At 34.6% G+C, this 24,801-nt stretch overlaps 1 protein-coding gene and 1 long non-coding RNA gene across 2 annotated transcripts in view; one reads left to right on the plus strand and one right to left on the minus strand.

The window, feature by feature from the left end:
• Nucleotides 1–13,179, plus strand: part of LOC143676356 (uncharacterized) — a 62,337-nt gene extending 49,158 nt beyond the window's left edge. The window contains exons 3-4 of the long non-coding RNA XR_013172030.1: nucleotides 10,114–10,172; nucleotides 13,124–13,179. This is a non-coding gene — a long non-coding RNA (uncharacterized LOC143676356). The remainder of the gene's footprint in view (nucleotides 1–10,113; nucleotides 10,173–13,123) is intronic.
• The window catches only part of KCNH7 (potassium voltage-gated channel subfamily H member 7), a 495,299-nt gene extending 470,902 nt beyond the window's left edge, over nucleotides 1–24,397 (minus strand). The window contains exons 1-2 of the mRNA XM_077151943.1: nucleotides 24,322–24,397; nucleotides 22,468–22,698 (exon numbers count right to left, since the gene is read on the minus strand). Coding sequence (XP_077008058.1) covers nucleotides 22,468–22,698; nucleotides 24,322–24,397 — 307 coding nt within the window. The remainder of the gene's footprint in view (nucleotides 1–22,467; nucleotides 22,699–24,321) is intronic.
• Between the last annotated feature and the right edge of the window lie 404 nt (nucleotides 24,398–24,801).

The following is a 24,801-nucleotide window of genomic DNA, read 5'->3' on the forward strand; positions in this document are numbered from 1 at the left end:
TTCTTACATACTCTACATGCATTTTAGTTGCAGCTATACTGTGTTTTAAATAGTTCCTGAGGAAAATGAGTAATAAGAACTGAATTTCTCAAAGACTTTCAACTATGGCATAAAGTGAAATGGGGGGAGTTATTGAATGGTAAATGTTTCTTCACCTAATTTGACCATCTGCTATTAGAAACTTTTAAGAAAATGATTTGAAGAAACAGACCATAGAGACCGAAATCATTGAGTAAACTAGAATGCATGACTCTCAGTACTATAATTTAATTTTTTAAATGGAGGCAGAAATACCTCAACAGCATATATACACAATTATAATCTCAAAGTAGCAAAGACATCATCTAACAAAAGAAGGTAGTGGCAATTGAAAATGTGTATTTTCAAGACTCTGACCAAACACTTCTCTCAAGAGATAATGTTTTAAAAATTTGAATGTTTCCTTATTTTCCAAAATGGGGCAAGTTAACTATGCAAATCAGCAGGAAAGAGAATGCAGGATGAAAATATCATTAACTAGGGTTTCTATAATTGTCCTACTACCAGCATCCTCCTAGGCAGAACAGAGAGTTCTAGGGCATTCACTGATCATAGTTTAGCAGGCTGATGATGTTTTGGATAGGAAGAATTCTCTAAGGATTGCATTCAACATCAATTTTTGAAACTCTACTTGGGAAAACAAATGCACAAACAGACACACAAAATCCAAAACAATAGCTATAACTAGATTGCACTGTTATCTAATGTTTTCTTTTCTCCATGTATTGTCTCCATAGCATTGGTAAGTCTGTATGATGTTTGTATTTTTTGTGGATGCAAACATGTCCCAAAATTATCTGCAAGAGCTCTATAAGGCAAAATAAGCCAAAGTCACCAATCCAAACAGATTTTTATACCATTCCATTTCTAATACCCTTGTAGATGCTTAAAAGAAATGTAAATTCCCATCTTAGAAGATTTCAATATAATTTTATGGATAATAGTGATGGCTTACTATTTTAATATACATTACAAAAGAGTACCATCCCTTCTTAAGGGGTTTAAATCAATTTATAGACTCATGCACTTCGTGTGTTGTATTGGGAATTAAGACTTATGAAAGGTTGTTTAAAAAGCACAAGAACCAATGAAATGTTCAATGAGGAATAAAAGGGTAATGAGAAATGAGGATTTGAAATTCAGGCAGAGAATGCTTCTCATTTCCAAGAAAAGGGAACCAAATCTTCATTGATTCTTGTCGGAATATTGCTTGTTTGAGAGCATGAGCTAGAAGCCAATGCCTTCACTACCTAATGGGGAATGCAGCCCTGTGGTAGACCTGGAAAATGTGGACCCTGGTCCTGATGCCAAGTGACCTTGGGCAAGTTGCCTGGCCTTGATTTCAATATTTGTAAAAATAAAGCCTTTTTCAAAGAAAGAAGGAAGGTGAGAAGAAGCAAGATGCTGGTTAGTTCAGCATTTTCGAAGCACCTCCACCGGGCCAGAAACCATAGGCCCACTTCCTAGAAAGCATAATAGGGGATTCCTGCTCCTTACGGTTTTAAAATGTGGTGATTCTGCCACAATTCACCTCTAGATAATATTGTTTAAAATTGACTTAAGGGTGGAAATGTCATTATCACTGTCTTCTTCTTTTTTTTTAACCTCTGAGGCTTAATCGGGTTACTTTACCAAGGAGATTATGTATAGAAGGCATAAAAGACCCCAAATATTAACTTCTACTTCTGGAACTGTAAATCTGCTGTTCTGGAACAAACACCTGTTATCTATAGAGTGGAAGCTCTTTCATCTGTGTAACTGTCAATATATGATTCTCATAAGATATAAAGAATTCCAGGGCTGCTGCCTTTATTACAGAGACAATTAGGGTGTCATGTTATCCATTATTCATCACCCTTAGCTCAGCTACAAATAGAACAGTAAACAGATCTAAGAAATAAATACCCTTCACACTGAAGAATTGATCCTTCCAGGATCTCGGTGTCCAGCCTCTGATAACCCTCTTGAACTTATGCCTGTCAGAAATTTCATTGGTATGCTTTCTTTGGAAGGCAGGAAGCTCATAGCTCTCTTGTTTAATATTCTTCTTTCAATTATTCCCTCAATTTCCTTGTAGGAGTTTTCCTACCATACACACCCTTCACTATATTCCCACATATATATTTTCTTTTCATTTCCCTGTTTTTTTTTCAACATCTGAACCTTCCCATCTACATATATATTTTTTTTGCCTCTTGATTTCTGTTTGCATTTTTCTGCCTCCCTCAATAACTGAGTAGCTAGCAGGAGCTTATTCTTTACAATCTGAAAATCATGATTTTCCATAAATTTTATTGAAATAAACTTCCCAAATATCCCATAGCTAAAGATCATGAATTATAATCTTATATTTAATACACTTAAAAGTTATCTTACCCTCCAATTTATTGTAAATTGGTTGTTCCATCTATAAACAGAACAACAAAATCGTTAAAATGAAGCCTTCTGTGTAACTAGTGAAGTATTAAAGATTGCAAACAGTTACAAGTAATCAGAATTCTAATAGTAAAAAATGAGATACATGAACAGTATCCCCAATAAAGACACAAATATGTACTCAATAAGCTTTAGTTTATCAACCAACAAGATAATTAGGATGCAGTTCAAACTCTCATGATGATAAACGTGAGTATACATTCTATTGTAGAAAAATGTTTTGAAATAATCCAATTATATGTCCACTAGGTTACCGATATGATTTAGAATTAATTTTGAAGCTATGAAACACAAAGAAGAATAAAAGACAGTGTGAAACACAACCCTTGGGTCAGAATGCCCTGATGGCATATGCATACTGGATGGCAAAGGGATGGTCACTGAGAAGACCTCATTGCACTTTATGCCAGCCTCAGAAGTCAGGAAAATGTTAGGCTTGCACCTCACACATGCTGTCATAGCTGTAGCTGCCATAAATACATACTTCTTTTCAGATTTTTTTATATAGTTAACCAATCCCATCTCTTGGGGACAGCCATATCATTCCAAAGCTATATATTTAAACATGCTTGCTTTCTTTCAATTTTCAGGAAAAGTTATTTCATTCTAGATTTCAGAATTTGGTGAAGAGGAGAAGCATCCCTATACAGGAACAGCATGTCTATGCCTTTTTTTGGATTGCACAATTAAAATTTCTCACAACCTTTATTTTACAGATTAAAAAGTCCTATTTTGAAATCAGTCATCCCACAGAAATCCTTCCTATCAGTCCAGCTTCCTTTCTTTAATAAACCATGTTTTATTTTAGTAACACTCTTTGATTCTGCATCAAAGAAAAATGAACTCTCATTAAAATGGTCATTTTCTACCCTTTCCCATAATAGAATCTTGAAAATTACGCAGAAATCAATAGAAAGCACCCTACCCTGAAGGGCTCACAGATTATCGAAGACCTATTTGCCACTTAAGAATAAAAATAATGCCCTAAAACAAAACTGAGATACGATTTATGAATATAGAAAAGAATTAGATGCAATCGGTTTAGATATAATTTTAAAAGGGTAAAATATTGGATTTAAAGTGACAATTCACTACTGTCACAAGGGTTGAGCGTGGGTGGTATATAAGCCAAAATATCATAAAATAAAATATTTAGCTCCTTTGAGCCATTGCTAAAATCTGAGAGGGAACTGGGAAAAAGGAACAAAACTAGTTGCTAATCAGTGTGTGCAAACATTATTTCTTAAAGCATGAAAATCTTCGCAGGTAATTTACAATATTTATAATATCTTTCAACTTTAACATTTCTGAAAAATGATAGAAAATGAAATTTTTATTGCTGTGACAAAGATTCAAGCAGCAGAAAATTGAATATAACGCGAATTCTCCTAATGCTAAAGTGAGCGTCTAGAATTTTAAAAACATATTTCCTTTGATGTGTTCACTTAAGTCTCACTGAAGTCTTGTGATGATTGTATGGTTGTAGAAATAATAATCTGATTCTCAAAGTAAAGAGTGGCTTTATTAAATTGGGGTAAATTCATGTAAAATGAAAAGCAAATTTAAGGTGCAATTGGTTGACGTTGACTAACGTATGCACTCATATAATGAGCACGCTACTCAAGATGTAGAACTACCCATCACTCCCCAAAGTTTCTGTGTGTTCCTTGCCAGTCAGTCCCTCCTCCCCACAAGCAACAATTGCTCTAATATACCTATCACGAGAGATTAGTTTTTGCTAATCTTGAACTTTATATAAATGGAAATATATGGTACATATCCTTTTGTTTCTGATTTTTTTTCATCATAAGGTTTCTGAGGATCATTTATGTTGCTTCTTATCTCACCAACTTAATAATTTTTTATTGCTGACCAGTATACAATTACATGGATATTCCTCAATTTGTTTACCTCGTCACCTGCTGCTGGATATTTTGAGTTGTTTTGGATTTGGGGCTATTATAAACAAAGCTGCTATAAACATTTTATATAAATCAATTTTTGGACATATATTTTTTCATTTCTTGGAAAAATACCTACAAGTGGACTTGCTGGATCCGAAGGTGAGTGTATGTTTAATTTTATAATAAGACATCCAACATTTTTCCAAAGTGGTTTTAACATTTTGTAATTCTGCTGGCAAGGTATGAGAGTTTCAGTTGCACAACATCCTTACCAACAATTGGTGTGGTTAGTCTTTTTAGTTTTATCTATTCTGATGGGTTTTAAATGGTACCTTATTTTGGTTTAAACCACATTTCCCTTTTCATGTGCTTATTGACTAACTTTATCTTTCTTTTGCCACTTTTGTAATTGGGTTGTCATTTCATTACTGATTTGTAGGAATGCACACATACAGAAGTCCTTGGTTAAAGAAATGCATTGGTAATATTTCTCCTTAGTCTGTCAATTTTCATTTTCTTTTTTTCTTTTTAACAAACCCCAACATTGAGGGCTCAGCCTATTGCTTTGACTGTCCCCACTGCTTGTGAGAATATCAAGAATTCAACTTGGGGAAGCTGAATTTTCCCCCTTTCTCACCATTCCCCGAAGGGGACTTTGCAAATACTTTTTTATTCACTGTTCAAATCACACTGGGATTTATCGGGGCATCACTCTGGACAAACCAACAAAATCTCATGCCCTACTCAAGGTTTCATGTACTTATGGTGCTCAATTAAGCTGTCCACATAAGTTATATTAGGAAATGCACTCATCAAAATATAAATTTTCCCAATTTTCATTTTCTTAATGTATTTTTTTGAAAAGCATAGGTTTATACTTTTGATGGTAAGCAATAAATCATTTTTTACTTTTTTTTTTTTTTTTTAGAGAGAGGGAGGAAAGGAAGGAAAGACAGAGAAGGAAGGAAGGATGGAAGGAAGGGAAACATCTTTAAACATTTTCTTGTTTTATTATATTTTGTTTGTTTGTTTGTTTTTTACATGGGCTGGGGCCGGGAATCGAACCGGGGTCCTCCGGCATAGCAGGCAAGCACTCTTGCCCGCTGAGCCACCGCGGCCCGCCCCATTTTTTACTTTTTGGTTAGTGTCTTTTTTATACCTTTATGAGTAATCCTTGCCCACCCATGGTTACAAAGATATTTTTCTATTTTCTTCTAGAGGTTTTATAATCTTAGCTTTTATATTCAGGCCTATAAATCACATCAAATTAATTTTTGTTTCTAGAATAATATAGGGGTCAAGATCTACTTTTTGTTTCTTTTTTTACTTATAAAAGTAAAAGATCTGCTATGATTTTGGTTAGGATTACAGATCAATTTAGAAAGTCTAGACATCTTCACAATATTGACACTTCCAATTCAAGAACACAGACTACTTCTCCGTTTAGTTATTTGTTCCTCACCTTCTCTTAACAATGTTTGTGGCTGTTTTGACATGGATGTCTCGTGGTTTTTGTTAAATTTATTCTTAGGCATTCAAAGTTTTGATGCTGATTTATTTAATTTCATTTTGTTGCTAGTATACATCAGTCACTTTTAAGCACAAAAAATTAATTTACTTTTTTTTTTTTTTTTTTTTTTTTTTTTTTTTTTTTTTTTCATTTTCTTGTTTTATTGTATTCTGTTTCTCCGTTTTTGTTACATGGGGTGGGGCCGGGAATCGAACCGAGGTCCTCCGGCATAGCAGGCAAGCACTTTGCCCGCTGAGCCACCGCGGCCCGCCCTAATTTACTTTTTAATAGGACATCTGAATTGCCAAAGCATATAATAAAAAGGGTACAAGAAATGATCAAATTTAATATCACCAATAATGTGACAAACTAACCTCAGGTGCTTCTGGTGATGTTCTGAGAAAGACACAACATCACTTACATATTATATCCAAAAATAATCTATAACTTGAACAAAGCTATGAAGCTTTATCAACCAAATCCAGATTGAATATTCTACAAAATAGCCTATATCATTAACTATCAACATAATGAAAGACAAGAAAGGTTGATAATAAATTGATCAGCTTAAAGGAGATGTGACTAATAGCTATAATGCACGGTACTGAATTAAATATTAAATTGCTATAAACAATTGATCTAAAGGACAATATAGGGCCAGTTGGCATATTTAGAATTTTCCTGGATAATAATACTGTATCAGTGTAAATTATCCTGAATTCGATAATTACACTGTAGTTATATAAAAAATGTCCTTGATTTGGGGAGATAAAAGTTTGAAATATTTAGGGATGAAGAGCCATGGCCTCTAAATAATTTTCAAATGCCTTAGCAAAATAATAAATAAACAGACACAAATAGCAATGTGTGTATAATATATATCTATATAAATTTATAATACATACATAAATGTAAAGAAAGAGAAATAGAGCAAATGTGGCCAAGAGCAAACAATGGCTGAATATATGTGATCATTACAGGACAATTCAGTGTAATATTCTTACAGCTCTCCTATAGGTCTATCTTTCAAAATAAAAATTTTAATTAAAATAATAATAGCAAAGTTATATAATGGATCATTCTCTCATTTTGCAAGAATCGTGTTTACCTTATTGCTTAGATGATAGTAGTAAATTTTGCTTTTGAACTGCCAAGGATTTCTACCACCCATGTCTCTATCTAATTGACGCAAAACAAGGCTTTCTTGAGATAAGAAAGTGAGGAAGAATGTAGGGGGGCAGCGAGGACAAGAAATGGCTCACAAAGGAAGAATATCATGTGCTGCTCATTTCTGTGAGTAACTTTCATTAAAGCTAATTTGAAAGTAAAGCTGAATGAGAATCTGTTTGTTTTCATCCTAGTTCATTAAAAGAGGGAAACATTTTCCAACTGAAATTATGACCACCCACAATATGATTTCCATCTCCACATATTCATATGCATTCTACAATTTATTTACTCAGGTATTTATTTATTCCATGAACTTTTATTTAGCAAATATAAAGTGGAAGGGAGGCCAATAGTTAGCAGGACAACAGACAGGGAAGTGTGGAGGGTGTAATTTCTCGTACCTCTATTTATTTTGCCCACATTTCTTAAGTAATGCTTTCATCATTCACAATGACCTCAACAATAAAGGATAATTTAAAAGGAATAGTTGAATCTGGGAGGAAAGGAGCAGATTTATAATTACTGTAATCCATAGTTTATGTTTTTGCCTTTTGGATTGTATCACTGAAATGCTAAATTTGTTTACAAACCTAAATTTTCACAAAGATAATTTTCCCTTATGTTTGGACTGGATCTGGAAGAATACAAACAATATGAAATTACCAGCTGTACCACTTTCATTTAACTTTCTTCTAAAAAAATTCTTACTTCTTAATTTTGGCTTTTGATTTCTACATTTTTTTTTCTTCAAATTTTGAGAGATCAATTTCTGTTAATGTCACGTGGTCTAATATGTTAACTATGTATGCCAAATCTGAATTCCTTATTTGTTCATCCATCTATTCTTTGGTTGCTTTTATTAGAATGTTGATATCTTGCTGTTTTAATGTTATCTGCCTTAACTTTTCTGGACTCGTCCCTCCTATTTAATGTATCTTGTAAATTCTTTACAAGAACAAATTTTTAAAATAAAGCAAGGATAAGTTTATCATAGGATTACAAGTAGACTAATAAATTTGACTAAGGCCTAATAGAGAAGCCAGGGAAAAAAATATGCCTGTGTTTTCACCCTATGCACACCCAGGCTATCTATTGGCTTTCAAAGGGATGTTCACATTTAATAATGAACTCAATCTTTTTACCTTTTGTCTATTGCTGTTCTTATGACTCACTGTATTCCACAAAACAGTTAAGTTTAATTACCTATACTAAGAAACTTCAAAATGTTATTTATGGAGAGATTCATTTGTAGTCTTATTTCAAAGAGGTCAGCAAGTGCAATGCATTCTTTAGAATTTTGACATGTCTCCAGATTGCAAGATACTGTCATGGTCTACAGAGTAAGCATTTTAGGCATTACAAGAATGAGTGGATGCATTTTTAAACTCACCAGTTTGGGGAGACTAATATATGTCTGTGAGAAGTCTGTACTACAGCCTGATATATATTGCCAGAGACAGATTGTATTTAGAGTATCCGAACATCCTGGTTTGCCTAGGACAGCCCAGGATTTTTCCTGCTGCTTTGGTGTAATTATTAACTTCTTCTTTCACTCTAAAAAGGATCCTGGTTTGGATAATGAATTATATGGTAACCTTAGCTATGATGCCTATATTGGGTATTTTATATCTGTATTTTCTTCAAATAGTAGGTTTCAATTAATTGCCCATCTTCACTTTAAACAAGATTTATCTTGACTCCCTCTAAGGTAAGAGGGGGACTCACTTCTGTGGCTTGGAGGAACTGTCACTTTCAATAGGCAATGGTTTCTGGAGTACTTTCATTGGAAAGTTACTTTCGGTTACGATATAACTGAAAGACAGCTGTGCAAAGAAGAATTTTAAGAGCGCAAGTCGTCCAGATGCTGGAATTTTCAGGGTACTCTCACCTAAAATGAGTTTCTGCATTTCAAAGTAAGTCTAAAAAGTAAACTAAATTATATAGAATTTGGTTGAGGCCACAGTCTCCAGGATAAAGTTCCTGGTATTTGACACTTTAAATTTTTAAGAAATACTGCTGATTTCTCCTTTTTCCTGCTGACGTCAAAGTTTGGTTCACATATTTTTACTCAGTCACACATGTGGCTCCAAATTTCCTTTTGTGAACAACACTCAGTAAGCATATCAACTTAGTCTGTATTTTTCCTCTTCACATATTTTTCCTTTTCATATTGTTTTATTTGTTGACAGTTAATATTACACTTACTAAGTACCAGGTGCTATTGTAATTGCTTTTATAATCTCAGCCCCCACAAATGAACTATGGGACCCATCAACGTGGACACTGAAGACAGGGAAGTCAGGTAGCTTGTGGAAGACCCCACAATGCATATCTGTCCTAGCGGGGATCTAGACTCAGGCAACCTGGCTCCAAAACCACAATGCCTCTTTATCATCATTTTAAAACAGGTTTTAGGCAAGAAGCTAGTTCCATGTTGTCACTGAAGTAACTGACAGGTAGAATGCCAGCTTGGTGAAGAGAATTTGCCTCATGTTCCAATTGCTTTGTTTATTAAAATAAATTATTTGGTGGGCAGCTTCTCTATGCCTGGCACCGCACTAGGCACTGGGGATATAGAAATGAATTTAAATTCTCTCTAAGACCTACATTGTCTGTTTGAAAATATAATGGAAATACAATGGAAGATATAAGAAAACATAATGCTTGCAGCCTCTGAAGGAGAATTAGATCGTGGTCCCAAAGGCGTAGAACCCACTCGCCAACATGGCAGGAGGCAGGATTTTGTTTAATTGCATTTGAGAAAAGAAGATGAGAAGTCTTTGGACCTAAAAACATTTAAATGCCCCCAATTAAAAAATTATTCATATTCTTTCAATATAGGGCCTGATTTCACACGTGTATACTGTGTGCACACACATGAATGGAGTAGGAAAGAATGAAGTGGTGAAGCATTGAGGGCACAGGCACTGAAAGAAGATAGTCTGGGTTTAAATTGTAGCTTTGCTATGTGCTACTTGTTTGACCTTGAGAAAGTTATTTAACCTCATCATTTCCTTATGTAAATGGGGACTAATACTAATGCTTACTCCATAGGATGCTGTGAGGGTTCAATAAGAAATAACATGAAGACTTTGAAAGAATTCTGATACATGGTAAGGCACTCAATAAATAATAGTTATTATTAATGTCATTTAAAATGCTCAACTCATACTCTATTGTTTATTTCATCTCTGGTTATAGAATTGCATATAAGCTGCTACAGTTTAACCAGTCAATATTTGAATTCATTAGTAGATATGTTCAAATAAAAGAAATGAAAATAAATAAAAATAACAAAACCCCAAGATCTCTTTTTTCCCACTTGAATTAATATTAAGGAGGGAGTGGGGATGTGGAGGGGGTAATTCTTCCAAGCCTAGAACAATGGAATTGGTAGCAAGAGAGGAAGAGGCCCTGCTTGGTTATATTATAGTGTCATAACTTAAAAATTTTTCTGATCTTTTTTTTTTCAAAATTCATGTTTCTTGAAATGTTTAACAGAAGTTAATACATTATAACTTCTGGAAAGAAAATAATATGCCAGGATTTCTTTTTTTCTTTTCCAGGTATTTCACCATGCAGCTAAAATAGTTAAAATATCAGGGTTCATCTTCTTTCTTTATATTTTAAAGAAAGTTTTAAGTTCTATAGTCCCAGATATTCTAACTAAAATCTCTATGTCTTCTCTGCTGGAATTTTTTTTTAAATGTTACCAGCAATTTTGCAAATGCCATATAAGAAGTATTTCCAAAAATAGCTTTGCCTACTCTTTTACACTTGAGATTAATTTTCATTTCTGTAGCAGAATTGTAGGTCTACCAGACATTGAACATTATTTTCTATTATTAAAGAAAAAAATCAAGAATGATATTCTAAAACTCTCAGTTGGCAAAGATTTAGAGAAAATAATCAGTATCCCTAACATTTTCAAGAAATTTCAATTAATAACAAAAAGGAAAAGCAAAACTCTTTTAAATGAAGTATTTTCCAGAGGGAAATTCATCACTGAAGATATTGGCATCCTCTAAGGAGTCACTAATTAAAACAAAATGCTGTGTAACACACTACACTCACACTGCTGTGGATATATTTAAAATGACGATTGTTGGTGGGTATGAAATTTCAGCAGCGCACCTTCTGCTCACTCTAGAAACATGAACTATGAAGAAACAAGTCATTCAATTTTAGAATAAGAAATGAGTTGATACCAGCTAACAGGATAATGGAGGTTGTGCATCATTAGTGGTATTTTTGTGCAATCCTTCACTGGGCAGCAGATTCTAAGAATGGCAATCTGGGAATCCAATAAATCCTACTGAGCCTTGGTTAAGTGACATTCATTATAAAGAACACCTAGAGGGAAAACCCGAGAACTGAGTCACAGCTACAAAGATCAGATTACCTGAGCTCTGCATGTCTTGGTTAAGTAAGGCAGCTTAGGAAAAGAATGATATTTCCCTGTAGTCATTTCAGTAGTATTATACTGAGATGAAGTTAGTAGTTGATCTAATTCTGTACTGAGTTATTCTTGCTTATAAATTTTCTCATTGATTTATCGTTGAGAATTTGATACCATTTGTGGTGTAAAAGTACATTTCACTTCTATTGCATGGTATCCTAGCAAAAAATTTCTTTATCATGAGTTTATTACCTTTTATTTATATCACTTTGCCTTTAAGCACACTATAAACATTTAAATATATACTTGCATTTGTACAAACCTATACAGATATCATATGCAAACTACTAAGTAACAACTCTTTTCCTTAAACATTAATTTCAACATTGTTTACATACATAAGATATGCTGAAAACACCTTAACATTCAACTTACTCCAAATAGAAAGAAGATACAGTTGAAGGAATGCTAAGTAGTAAATAATTGGCACTAGCGTCTAAGTATGAGGTTTGGAAAACTGCCAGCAAAGAACTGAAATTAAAATGTGAATGTGAAGAGCAGGTATTGAACAAGTGACCCTAGGGTGGAGTGGACCATGTAATCATGCAATTCAAGAGCAGAGCATGCCTTTGCTCCCTGGCTTAGGCACTCTTAAACACTTTTCTTTAAGTAAGAAAGTAAATAGCCTCAAATATTTTCTATACACATATTTCAATAAAGATTTTGGGTTAACTTCAATGATTGGATAATAAGAATATTTTTATTGGATGAGTGAAGATTAAAAAGAATAATAAAATGTTAACATGCACTGGAAAGGTACAAATGAGCATTTTTTTTTTAAGTATAATTTGGCAAGAGGCACATGCTGTTTTATCTAGCAGTACCTCTAACAGTATACTCTAAGGAAAAAAAATAGGGGAAAAATACACTATGAATCTATAGCCTCTTGGTTTCTTTTTTACACTTGCAAAAAGTTGGAAATAGGAAAGTATTCAATAATAGGGTATTTTCAGCAATACGCTATTACCATCAATGTAACACTTGGTAAATATTAACATAATTTATGGACTGCCCATGTAAGAAATATTATGTCATCATTAAAACATACGCATATTGCAGATAAATTTCTCAAATATATAGTGTTACCCTGGTCTTGGAAAAATTTGAGTGTGTGTGCGGATTTTTGTGTAGAAAATCATAGACAGAATGTATGTCATCATGGGAACAGTGATATCTCTTAATTGCAAGAGTATAGTTTTTTTGTTCCATTTTCTCTCTATTTTCTAATTTTTCTATGGCGGAGCCCAATCACACTGAGAGAGAGAGAGTAGAGGTATTCAGTCATTGCTGAGGTGGTAGATCTCGTATCAGGGCATGACTGGTGAAGCGTCTTCTGATACCATACAGGCCTTATAAGCTCAACCCATGACTCATGATTTGGGAAAAAGAATCAAATGTGTCAAGAGACCAACATAAGTATGAGGTTGTTTCCAGTGAAGACAGCAGAAAAAGGCATCAGAATTTTGTTCCTTTAGAACAGAGCTACAGGTTGTTCAATATTAGGAAAAAACTGCTTTATATTATATAAGCCATACAGCAGCATGCTATTAATTTATTGATTAATAAATAACAAAAATTGCTAATTCTTATAACTTTTGTACCTAGCACAATGACTGGTATAGAAACGTGAATGGACAAACAAGACTTTTCCAGACCCTCCCAACTCACAGATATTTTTATCTGTACACAGGTATATGCCTAGGCTCTTTTAAATCTATTTTTTCCTGTTTCTATTGCCTCTATTTTTTCAAATTTGTGCTTTAATAAGTCCCTTCAAAAAGTTGAAAGTTGAGTAGAAGAGACAGATATATAGAAATAAATTTTTACACTATATTTTCAGAAATTTTCTAAAAGAGACAAGGATAAAATGTTAGGAAATGTGGAAAAGACAGTGACTAACTCCGCCTGAGGAATTTAGAGAAGACCTGCAAAGCAGCCGAGATTGAAGCTGCACAGGAGTTTGGTTAAAAGTGGAGAAGAGTGTTGGTGAAAGGTGCTGAGAGGGTACATGAAGGCTATCCCAGAAGAGGGAACACAGGGAGCATACGAAGAATTCCAGAGAATGGGGACTTCGAGGAACACTCAGAGGCATGAGAAAATAGGATGTGTAGCAGGAATGAGTCTCACATTTGTCCCAAGAAAATTAGAGGGATTTTGAATAAGCCATATACTCTCCACACCACTAAATTTGATTTCCCTTTTAAATAGTAGTAGAAAACTTTGTCAAATCATACAATATTGCCAGAAAGTATAGCTTTGTTGTGAAAAGGAGAGAGGACAAACACACTATTCAGCGCCCTGCTACAAAACCATACTAACTATATGAATTTTGCTACTTGACTGCCTATATAAGAACCCAATGAAAAATGCCATGTAAATCTAAGGTAACTAAGTAAATTATGATCTGAAACTGAACAATTTTAGTTCCATTAATAATTATGCAAAGGTTACAGGCATAAAAAAAGTTTGCTAGCTATCTTCAGCAAACTTCTGCACCCTGAGAGATAGAGATTCATCTTGATTGATACAATTCTATTTAAAGCACAAAATACTTAGGGTAAAGCTTGCTTCATTCACCCTCTGGTGTCCATTACATCTATCAGACTCACACTTCAGATAATAAGAATCTATGAATAAGAACTGGAATTAGGACATAGAGGATGGGGAAGTGTCTAGTCTAAACACGTTTATCTTTTGAAGATAATGCAGTAGAATTTCCAACAATGGACAAATCTAGATTTGAATTTCCTCTCTGCCTTGCTCTGTGATCATTAGCACTTTGCTTAACTTCTCTGAAACTTAATGTAATGAATCAGTAAAATGAGATAATATCTACTCTAAAAAGCTCTCATGAAAATCCTATAAAGCAATTTATACAAAGAGCTAGTCACAGAATTAAAGCACATCTAATGTTAATTCCCCCCCCACTCACCTTTCCTACTTTGAGAGGATAATGTCTAAATTAGGCAGAGGTCTGTGGTCCCCGGATCACAGCCATGGTACTTAAAATCTGGCACTCAACTCCACAACTAAGTGATGATTCTGTGAAACATTGATTGTATGCTTTGGATGGAATATGTAGTATGCAAATATATCTCAATAAAATCTGCAGATTCAAAAAGAAAATCTGGCAAACAAAGGGTCATTCAGAAGGGATTTTGGAGACCCATCTATGACAAACTAAGGGAAAAAAGCAAAGGGATTAGAAACCACATAAGGGATTGATTTGGGGATTATCTATGAATTTTTTTTATGGCTCCAAAACAAACCTTCTTACCTCTGGATAAATGATAGTGAATAGTAATGCAACTGCAAAGCCTTAACCTGTAAGGTCACTTAGTTCTATTGTCTTGGAGGAATATCTGACTGAGCAAAATTGACACACCAAACAGATCAAAGAAACAGACTTTTTAATCACATCCATGTGTATAAGAGACATGAATGAATGTATAGCTAAAGATCAACTGATTAATATTATTAAAGGAAACAGGTCAAAAGTTTATGATTGTTTAGCAAAACCAGAAGAAATAATAGCTTAGCTAAAAGTGGTAATGGAACCTGATTAAAAATTATAAACACAACAAATAATGTTGCACAGCTCTAACACTGATTTTTTCAAATTAATATGATCTTATATATTCAATTACCTTAGAATTATGAGTTCAACATATGAGCTTTGTTAAGACAAATAGTTTTGAGGGGTTTGTCCTAAATTTTATTCTTTGCTTGTTCTTTGAAAGATGAATTAAGAAACTGCTATTCAATTTATACTTTAATTTTCACCATCATTCATCATCTTGGGTCATGTATTAACTAGAGTTCTCTAGAGAAACAGAATTAGCAGGAAGCATCCGTAGATAGAAAATTTATAAGTGTCTCACATAACTGTGGAAACACAGAGTCCATTAATACAGATTTTATTGAGCAGAATTAAGAATGGTGTTTTGAGCATAGAAGTCAATGATCTCCATGAGAAGAGCCAGACATTGTGAGCTGTCTTAAATTCATGCTTCTCACAACCACTATTTCAAACAGTGTGCAAGAGTTAATGTCTTTCTATCAAAACAAACAAATCATGACAAATAAAAACACGTGTAAGATCCCAAGGATAAGGGGAAATACAAAACAAAACAGGGAATGGAAATGGAATACAACCAGTAATGTTGAGAGTCCAGCAGCTGTAACAATGTCTTCTGACTGGCCATCTTGAAGAAAAGGCAGGTAAACAATGAGTGTGACTCAGGCACCCTTGTGCTTCCCCTGGCCAGGTCAATGTTGAGATCATTTTACAAACTGAGCCTACTCAGGGCAGAAATGCAGCCAAGGTCCTCTCGCATTCCTCCTCCACCTTGCCCACCAACACCAGCCAAGGCTGTTTTTACCCATCTTAAGGGCAAAAAGTAACGTGAGACATTTTACAAAACAATGGAAACCAAGGAAAGAGCAAATATGCCCACAAGAGGAACTACTTTTAACTGAGGAAAGCACTCAGGGCTGCCTTGGCCATGATAGGTGCTGTCCACAGAAGGGGTACTTTGACTTTATTAGTTAGATATTCTACTCAAATTCAATAAGGAAGAGTAGGGCACTGTAGAATGTTCAGCCCAGGCCGTAGGAGCCTGGTACTAGATTTTACCAAAACCCACCTGTGACAAGGGGCAATCGACTTTCTTAACTGTTTAGTAATAGGACTTAATTCTTCACTGTGGTGATTGCTGTTTTACTGCTGCCTGACTCTGGCTTCTCGACAGTTATGTATTACTGCTAAATGAAGATGGTAAAGTAAAGTGAGAGAAAATATTTACTTGAAATAACATTAAACTAACTTCATGATTTTAGATTTTATACTCCCACTGTGTGACCTGAAATCAATCCTCATGATTAACTAATATTTTTCAAGAAAATAAGTGAGTTATGAGATGTTACAGTAGGCATAAAACGCCAAGACTATAGAACTTATGCAGGCAGTAGTGTAACTTTGTCAAAGACATCAATGGATCAAATTAGAAAAGAACAGAAGAGAATTCTGCATGTGGTTATAAGAGGTTGTTGTAAATACTAGAGAGTCATTTTGTTGGAGTGCCCAGAAAATGATACTTGGTGCCTTGGTAACTGGTTAGTAACTTCTTTCTCTCTTTACTGAATATTTTTCTAGCTATGAAGTTACAGGCTATGAAGATAATTTTCTCTAATGGCTTAGCTTACTAAACAAAGAAGTAAATGGCCAATAATAATATTAAGGGGAAAATTGTTCTTATTAAGCATGGAAAAAAGAAAAATCAAAGCATCATACTTTCTCCGTAACTCTCTTTTCTCTGACAACCCCTGATGACAATCTGTTTCTCATTTCTCTGACTCCATGATACCATTTCTCATCTACTGTTCATTCTTTCTTATTACCAGGCACACTTCCATACAGCCTGAATATGGAAATTAATAAGACATTGTCTTTTCTCTTAAGGAGCTTAAAAACAGATAAATTGACTACAATAATATGTACACTAATATGTAATTATATGTAGCATACTAGAGGTGCTATACTGGAGTTGAAAACCATATGCTATAGGGACTCAGAAGGCGGTAAAAATTAAGGTTTTGGAGCAGGCAGTGGGGGAATTAGGAAGACCTTTACAGAGTAATCTTTTGATCTGTCTCTGGAGGAATGATGGTGGCTTCTTTAGGATGAGAGGCTGAGTGAAGGGCCATCCTTGCAGAGAGACATTTGCCTTTTTATGATAGATAAAGGCAAACTTCTGAAGGGTGGGCAAAGCCTTGGTGACATAAAAGTGCATGCCCTACTTGAGAAACTCTGAGAAGTCAAGTATGATTAGAACATAAGGTCTGTAGAAGAAAGGCAGTTGGAAACATTTTCAATTAATTGCTATTTATCACATACATATTATGCACAAGAAATCATACTAGAAATAATGCCATGTAATTTATTGTACTGTAACACAATCATCTCTACAGCCCAATGCACTACCTGTAATTCTCTGAATATATGTTAGGAATGGAAATTGAGGCATCAAGGAAGTAAACTTTGTCCGTTCACCTGGTTATATTTTAGAGCTGGGAAGGACTCCCAGGTTTCTAGTTTAGATGGTCAAATAAATGGTGATGCCTCAATACCTCATACTCTAAGCTCCTATTTCCCTGTGGCTCAACTATCCCAGGACACTCCTAGCTGGCTGGCTGAAAGTTCTCTTCACTGGACTGCTGCCAACAATTGATTCAGTGACTATTTATAGCATAAAGAAACTTAGAAGCCAGTAGAATCAAGTTCCTCCCACTGAAGCTGAGTCTAAGCCTGTAGCCCTAAACCGACCCTATTCTCAATCCTTCAGTGTGAAAATAACTGAGCAGTTTTCTCTCAAACTGGGAAACAATATGACTTCTTTTTAGCACCAGAGATGCTTATAGGTATGATGCTTGTAGGTAGTGAAAAGGGACTAACGAACAGAATTCATCCATAGTTTTAGGGCATTTTGGATTCACTGGACACAATGTCAAAATAAAGTTTCCAAAATAAAGCAGAAGCATTCCTTGAGAATTATTTTTTTATTAGCAAATGAAATTGACCAGATTGAAATTCTGTATAATATCCAGAGTCCATGAGATGTTATGAGGTTTAAGTAAATAAGGTTTAATGTAAATGTTACTGATGGGTTTGGGATTAATATTGATACAACATTCTATTGGATGAGACATGGAAACGTATAAACATAAAATTAAAATGAACATACACACACACAAATGAACACAAAAAGAAAATTCTAGGCAAGATACTACCTAAAAATCTTTCTCATTACTTGAATTACACACAAGTAAAATAAATTTTGTTCTAGTCTAAACTACCACCTGTCTCTCTACTAAACAATCCAGGAGTTAGGACAGATGAACCTTTTACATGCCATAACAAAGCTATAATATGCTTCTTCAATAAGTTATTAAGCATAAATGGTAAAACGTGACGGGAGGTACACATAAACAAGTTCATTTCAGAGTTGGGGAACAAGTGGAAGAGTGGCAATTCTAAATTCAGATTTTCTACCTATATAAAACCGTCTTCACTTCACGGTCTATATATTCATTTTTTCTTTAAAAACAATTTCATGAAAACATCTTGGGGTTTAGAAGACAGAAAAGAGCATTAGTCACCTTGTAATATAAATATCCTGAAAGTAGAGATCAGGTTGTATCATCCTTGGCATTTCCTCCTCCTATTTCTCTAGTACCTAAAACATTGACTTGCAGAGCACTGGAATGAGTGAAGATACATACCTTCAATCACACCAGCAAAGCACTTTCTACAAGGTCTTTCTCTGTAACTTTCAGATACAGTCGAATCAAGTGCTAACAAATCAAGACCTTTTTGGAATTTAGCTGAATCAAAAACCGCCCATGAGCTTTGTACTGATCCCATCATGACTACTAAATCAGGACAGGACTTCTCTTAGCCACTCACATTCTTTAGTTCTGTAAACACATGATACGTTTCTGATGTGTTAACAAAATTGCTATTGTACTGAGTCTGGAAGCACAGCTGCAAAATATAGGAACACCCTGCCTTCTAAAAATAATGTGTTTAAGTCTTGGTTTCCTACTTAGGTAAAACCTTTATTTTGAAATTCACTTCGATTTTCCAAATGCTTAGAGTTTGATAATTTAAGTTCAAAGCCACATATCTAAATATGCCTGAACTGTTTTAGCACTTCAAACAGCTAGCTTGACAAACCCTAAACTAGATGAGCAGTATATTAAGGGATAACCAGATTAACTCTTCTTTCCTATTTCCTTACTGTTAAGATTATCTTCCAAACCAGGAGCTAGTTAGCAACAGAAACGTTTGGTATTTCTCAATCACTAGAGCGAAAAAGGTATCTTAAAGTGAGTAAATTATGCTAATAAAATATATGCCCATCCTTATAAGCCTCAGTGTAATTAGAGTTTCATATAATTAGAGTTTTATGTCAAAAGATTTCAGCTTTTTTTTTAACCTCAAGTAGTATTTCACAACTGCCGAGAATGATTTATGCAATAATGACAAACTGTAAAATACAATCCTTAAAAGATGGGCTGTCAAATATTCCAACTGCAAATAAATTGGTTTTTAAAACTGATATTCTGATATCTGATAAACAACAAAGACTACTATATCTAGTAAATAAAGGAGCATGGAAGGAAGCATTATTTCACAATGGTGATCATGCAATTCACCATGTATAGCATCAATATGAACTCATAGAACAGATCACAGGTTTAAACTCTTATAAAGCCTCAGGAGCACTCTGGAAAACAAGCTCTTGGAAAAAAGACCTTGCCCATATTTTTGCTACTCTAATATGAGTGGATGGAAAAAGTGGAAACGGAATATCCAATTCTTGGTTTATTTGCTTATTGTGTGTTATTACATCACTCCATAATATTCTTGTGTAATGCTAAATAAAAAAATAAGTAAAGGAAGCATTTACTGTACACACTTAAGGAACCAAGAATCTCTCATAAGCAAATGACTTCAGTAATAAGTAAGGAAACTTTGAGAAACAAATCATTTAAAATTTTGATGATTTTTTTCCCTTCCTGTTTTTATAAAGGTTGCATTGCTGGTAAGAATTTCAAAAGCATTTGAACTTCACAACGTCTGCCTGATTTTGCAGTTCCCATATAAATAAAACCAGTTCACTCTGAAGATCCTATTCAAGAGATCTGCACTAGAAATAAAAACACAAGTTTCTTATATTCAAAGCAAATAAGTACAATTGTGTTTTCACAATCTAAAATCATCCAAATTAATATCTTTTCTTTGAAAAAATGAAAGCGTGGCCCATCATCTTTGTTTCCCACATCAGTTAACACTAAACAGTCAGAATTTCTCATTAACTCTAAAGATACCCAAGTCCTTGTAGACTAAGTCACATATGAAAAATGAAGCCAACAGAAAAAAAAAAAAACTGTCACCAAGGGTACATTTCTATACCTAAAGAAGCTTCCAAATAAAGATTTCTTGTCCAAAAACGGAAATTTTAATTCCTATAACCAAGAAATGATTCAAATAGGAAGAATTGCATTAGTAATTACACTAGCATCTTCACTACAGATGTTTTTATAATCAGGTTTATAATTCCAACTTATGGTTTTTTTTAGGTTTTGAGATAATTTTATGAAACATATTATAAAAGTTAACTAGGTTTAAAACTATCATCATTACATTTGCAGTGTACTGGGTACAGCCTCCATTTTAAAACACTATCTGAAAAATAAAGTTAGGATTTCAGTGACTTGGAGAGTCCATATTAATTTTTACTTCAATTCCATAAGTTGAAAAAATTCTAAAATGGCCCAAAAAACATAATGACCAAACATGTACCAACATTTCCTGCAGTAACTATGATATAGGTGTGTTGACATCATGCTAAATATTCAGATGGGAAAAAAATGTCAGAAATTTAAATTACTCCCCAAATCCAGAATTTTTGCATTAGATAAAAAAGAAATGAGTAGCATTTGGGTAGTGAGAGTCTCAGTCCAAGAATGCTTTGAAGACAACTGAGCAATTAGGCTATTACTAGTGTGCTAACACTACCGATTGAAAAGTGAAAAAAAAATTGCAAACAACATGAAAAACAACCTCTGCTATTTAATAATCATATAATTGCTTTCATTCTAGATTGATCCAAATTTATACAAATCTATTCATTGCCAATAGTGTTTATGCATATATACACTTGAACTGATGTTAAGGAAAATCCAATAACTAAAATGTACATTTTCTATCCTGAAACATTTGAGTATAAGAAATAAGAGGAAGAGTTAAACCTTTTCCCTGCTGGAATTTCTCCTCTGTAGTTTACTAAATGATGAGTCATTATATGATACAGGCACATTTTACATTTTCAAAACCTTAAGAGTTTCCTAAAAAATTTGAACCCCTCTGCCTTAATAATTTCTGTCAATGGAGAAAAAAGAAATAGATAATGATGCAGTATCAACAAGATTAACTTAAATGTGTTTTTTTTTAAATCAATTTACCTTTAAGCCTTAAATTGCCAAGTGTCATTGGGTGCACATTTGATAATGCATATACCTTAAAATGGGTATATCTGAATATTTCATACAGATGAGTTTATATACACATATATTGTGTATATAGTGCATTTATGTTCATTAAATGTGTATTTTTTTTGGTCTAATATATTTACGTTCCCATAGCAAGCCAGGAAGGAGGAGTGCCCTTGAAGTTAAGGCATAACCTTAAAGTTTGAGATCCCAGTTTTGCTACAGCTGTAATATGTATACTAACTCCACAGTATCATAGTTCCTTTCCTCCATTTCTTATTCTAGAACAGATCTTGACTATATGAATAGCCTTTATTATTTGAATATACATAGATTTACTAGACAAATTTCAGGAGTCTTTATATATCATCCTTAATCTTGCATGAAAAGTAACAACAACAAAACCTAAGAGGTGCTGCAGATCAAAAAAAGCTGAGGATCCAAGGACACTTAGAATTGTAATAGTTTTAGATATGTACCTTTCAACAAGACTTTGCTTCATAAAATATTTTCTAGCTAAAGTAATAAAACTCTGCAATTTCTCTTCTACCAAATAAATATAAAGGCAAACAGAAAATCATTGGTCTTTAAATAATTCCTGAGAGAGGAGAGAAAATACGACTGATTTCTAGCATTTTGTCTTCAGTGACACGAAGTTACTACACTTTTGAAGAGTTCAAACAGAGCACCCTTATTCAAAAAAGAAATAGTTCCTATTGGTCTACTTATGAGATTATACATACTTCTTGGATCCTGAAATATGCAAAGCATATATCTACAAGTGAATACTTCGGGCTTCTCTGCATATGAACTTTTAGTCATCAGCTAACAAAATTTCATTTTAATGGAATCAAATTATCAAATACAAGGAATCCTAAATAGATAAATTTTACCATTTTTGTGATAGTAGGTGACCTCCACTTTCCTCTCCTCGGACCCCAGCAATGCTTGGGCAATTTGGGCAATATCATGCCTCTTGGTCTCTGGCCCATGGAGAAAGTCGCAGGTACATGGCTTCTGCATGACATCTGGCCTGGAGAAACCAGTCATCTCACAGAACCCATCATTGCAGTAGATGATGGCACAGTTTTTCACTCTGGCATTTGCAATGATAAATTTTTTATCTGTAATAAGAAGATAGCAATGCATCTTTTTAAAAGCTTCCACAAGATTCTCATATACACTGGAACAATTTGTTGCATAATAAGAGTTCTGAAATGCAGGTGCTTCCTAAAATTGCTAACTACCCAGACCCTTAAAAGAAATAAAAAGACAAACTGTAAGCTTGAAATTAATGTATGACACCAAGTAATGTTAACAAAAAGTATTAAAGAATCATTCTTCAAATTATGAGGGTATTAGTTCTCAAAAATAATCTAGTTTTCAAGCCCTGCAAATCCCAGAGGTCCTAATGCATGCTCAGGTCAAACACTGGCCCCTGCCCTTTGATAGTTCCAGAATGCTATTTAATTTTAAGAAAATATTTTCAAAGCCAAAATAATGAAACATCCTGTCACTGTCATATTTCTCACTTCATTCTTGGTCCTTATAATACAACTTTCTCAAAGTAGTTATTATTCTCATATTTAGCTTTTCTCTATTCCTCTAAGTCATAGCACTCATACTATGTTCAAAACCTTTCACTTTAAGCAATGAAACAATTTCCAATTTATTAGCAGTTCGATAATGCATTATATTATTCAAAAGATAAAAATATTTACACACACACAGTGAATATCATATTAACACTTTTTCACTTTTACGTTGGGACAACCTGGAGTTTTTGTGTAGTAAAATTTTAACATGTACCGTTTCTTAATTTTGACCACAGATAGCATTTACTATTTCCAGATATAATATGAAGAAGGACAAACAAGTTTATTTTGTATATAAGTTACCAGATGCTCATGTCATTAAATGCAGTGCCAAAATAACTATATACAACATAAATGTACACTAATGTATATTAAGGAAAGGTCAAGCATACCTTAGCAAGTATAGGAATTAAAACTAATATATTTATATAACAATGATGATTCATTTCCCATAGCTATTCCAAAAGAGAACATTAAATTTCTCTGCTTCAGGCTTTGTGGGATTTACTTATTATAGTTCAGTTTCTAAATTTCTGGTAAGAAATATAAGGGGATATTTCAAAATAGGTCTTTTGAAAAGTGAGCACAGATCAGATATTGTTTTTCCAAATTATCCTGCTTAGGTATATTTGCATTGATTTAATACAAAGTTTAGCTTCTATAAACTAACAGCAAGCAAGCATCCAGGCATACCACAGCCCTGCAATTTAGCATAGGTAAAACAGTTTGCATAATCATTTACATCGCTGCTTCCTCTTGTATTCTCTTGATCCAGTAATATGCTCAGTCTTGCTCCTGACTTTCAAAAAGTCTACAATAAACAACCTCAAAATATAAACCCATGTCATACTGGCACGTTCCCTTTAAGATAGTAGAATAGTAGGACATGAAGTAGCAAGGCAGATAATGGAGCAGTGGGAGAGGAGGGCTCAAATTGCCTCCTATAATGGAGACCATAATCTAAGATGTAAATCAAAATTAATATCAAGGAGAAAACATTCCCGCTGCCATTCGAACCTCCTAGCTTGGTTTCACAGCCTCTTAACTTGACAGAGCCTGGAGTTGCCGGTCTCCCCAGCGTGTAAGCGGCGGACGCCAAGTGCACTACCAAAGCAGAAAGCGAGCGAGAGAGAAAAGAACAAATGAACTTACTTTGCCCTTCAAATTTCCGTATGATGGTCCCCAAAAATGTGTTTTGTGGTGCCACATGCCCCCTGCGAACAGGCATGTTGACCCTGGTCTTCCGAGGAGCGCTCCCCCGGAGCTCTGGAGTTCTCCCGGGATCTCTCCTCGGCTAGAGCCCAGGCCAGCGCGCAAGCCGCTCTTTGTGGCAGAGCATCCTCTTTAGAAACCAGAAATCTCTTCCCATTAGCACCACTTCTAGACACCCGCTTTCCCCACCGGAGTCCAATCCATTCCCCTCACCTTCCGGAGGGAGCCTCGCACCGGGCTGCCGCGAGTGAGAGCGTTTGGGGGTGGGGAGAGGGAAGGAGGCGGGGTGATGGGAGGTGGCGGGGGAGGGAAGGAGGGAGGGAGCGGTGGGGGTGGGGGTGGGGTGGGTGGGGAAAGGGGAACGAGGAGTCACAAGAGCAATCGATCTGTTTCTCTTCTCCCAAACAGCGTCAATTTCCC

Source organism: Tamandua tetradactyla, chromosome 3 (genome assembly GCF_023851605.1).
Source record: "Tamandua tetradactyla isolate mTamTet1 chromosome 3, mTamTet1.pri, whole genome shotgun sequence".
In the NCBI taxonomy this organism is placed as follows: Eukaryota; Metazoa; Chordata; class Mammalia; order Pilosa; family Myrmecophagidae; genus Tamandua; species Tamandua tetradactyla.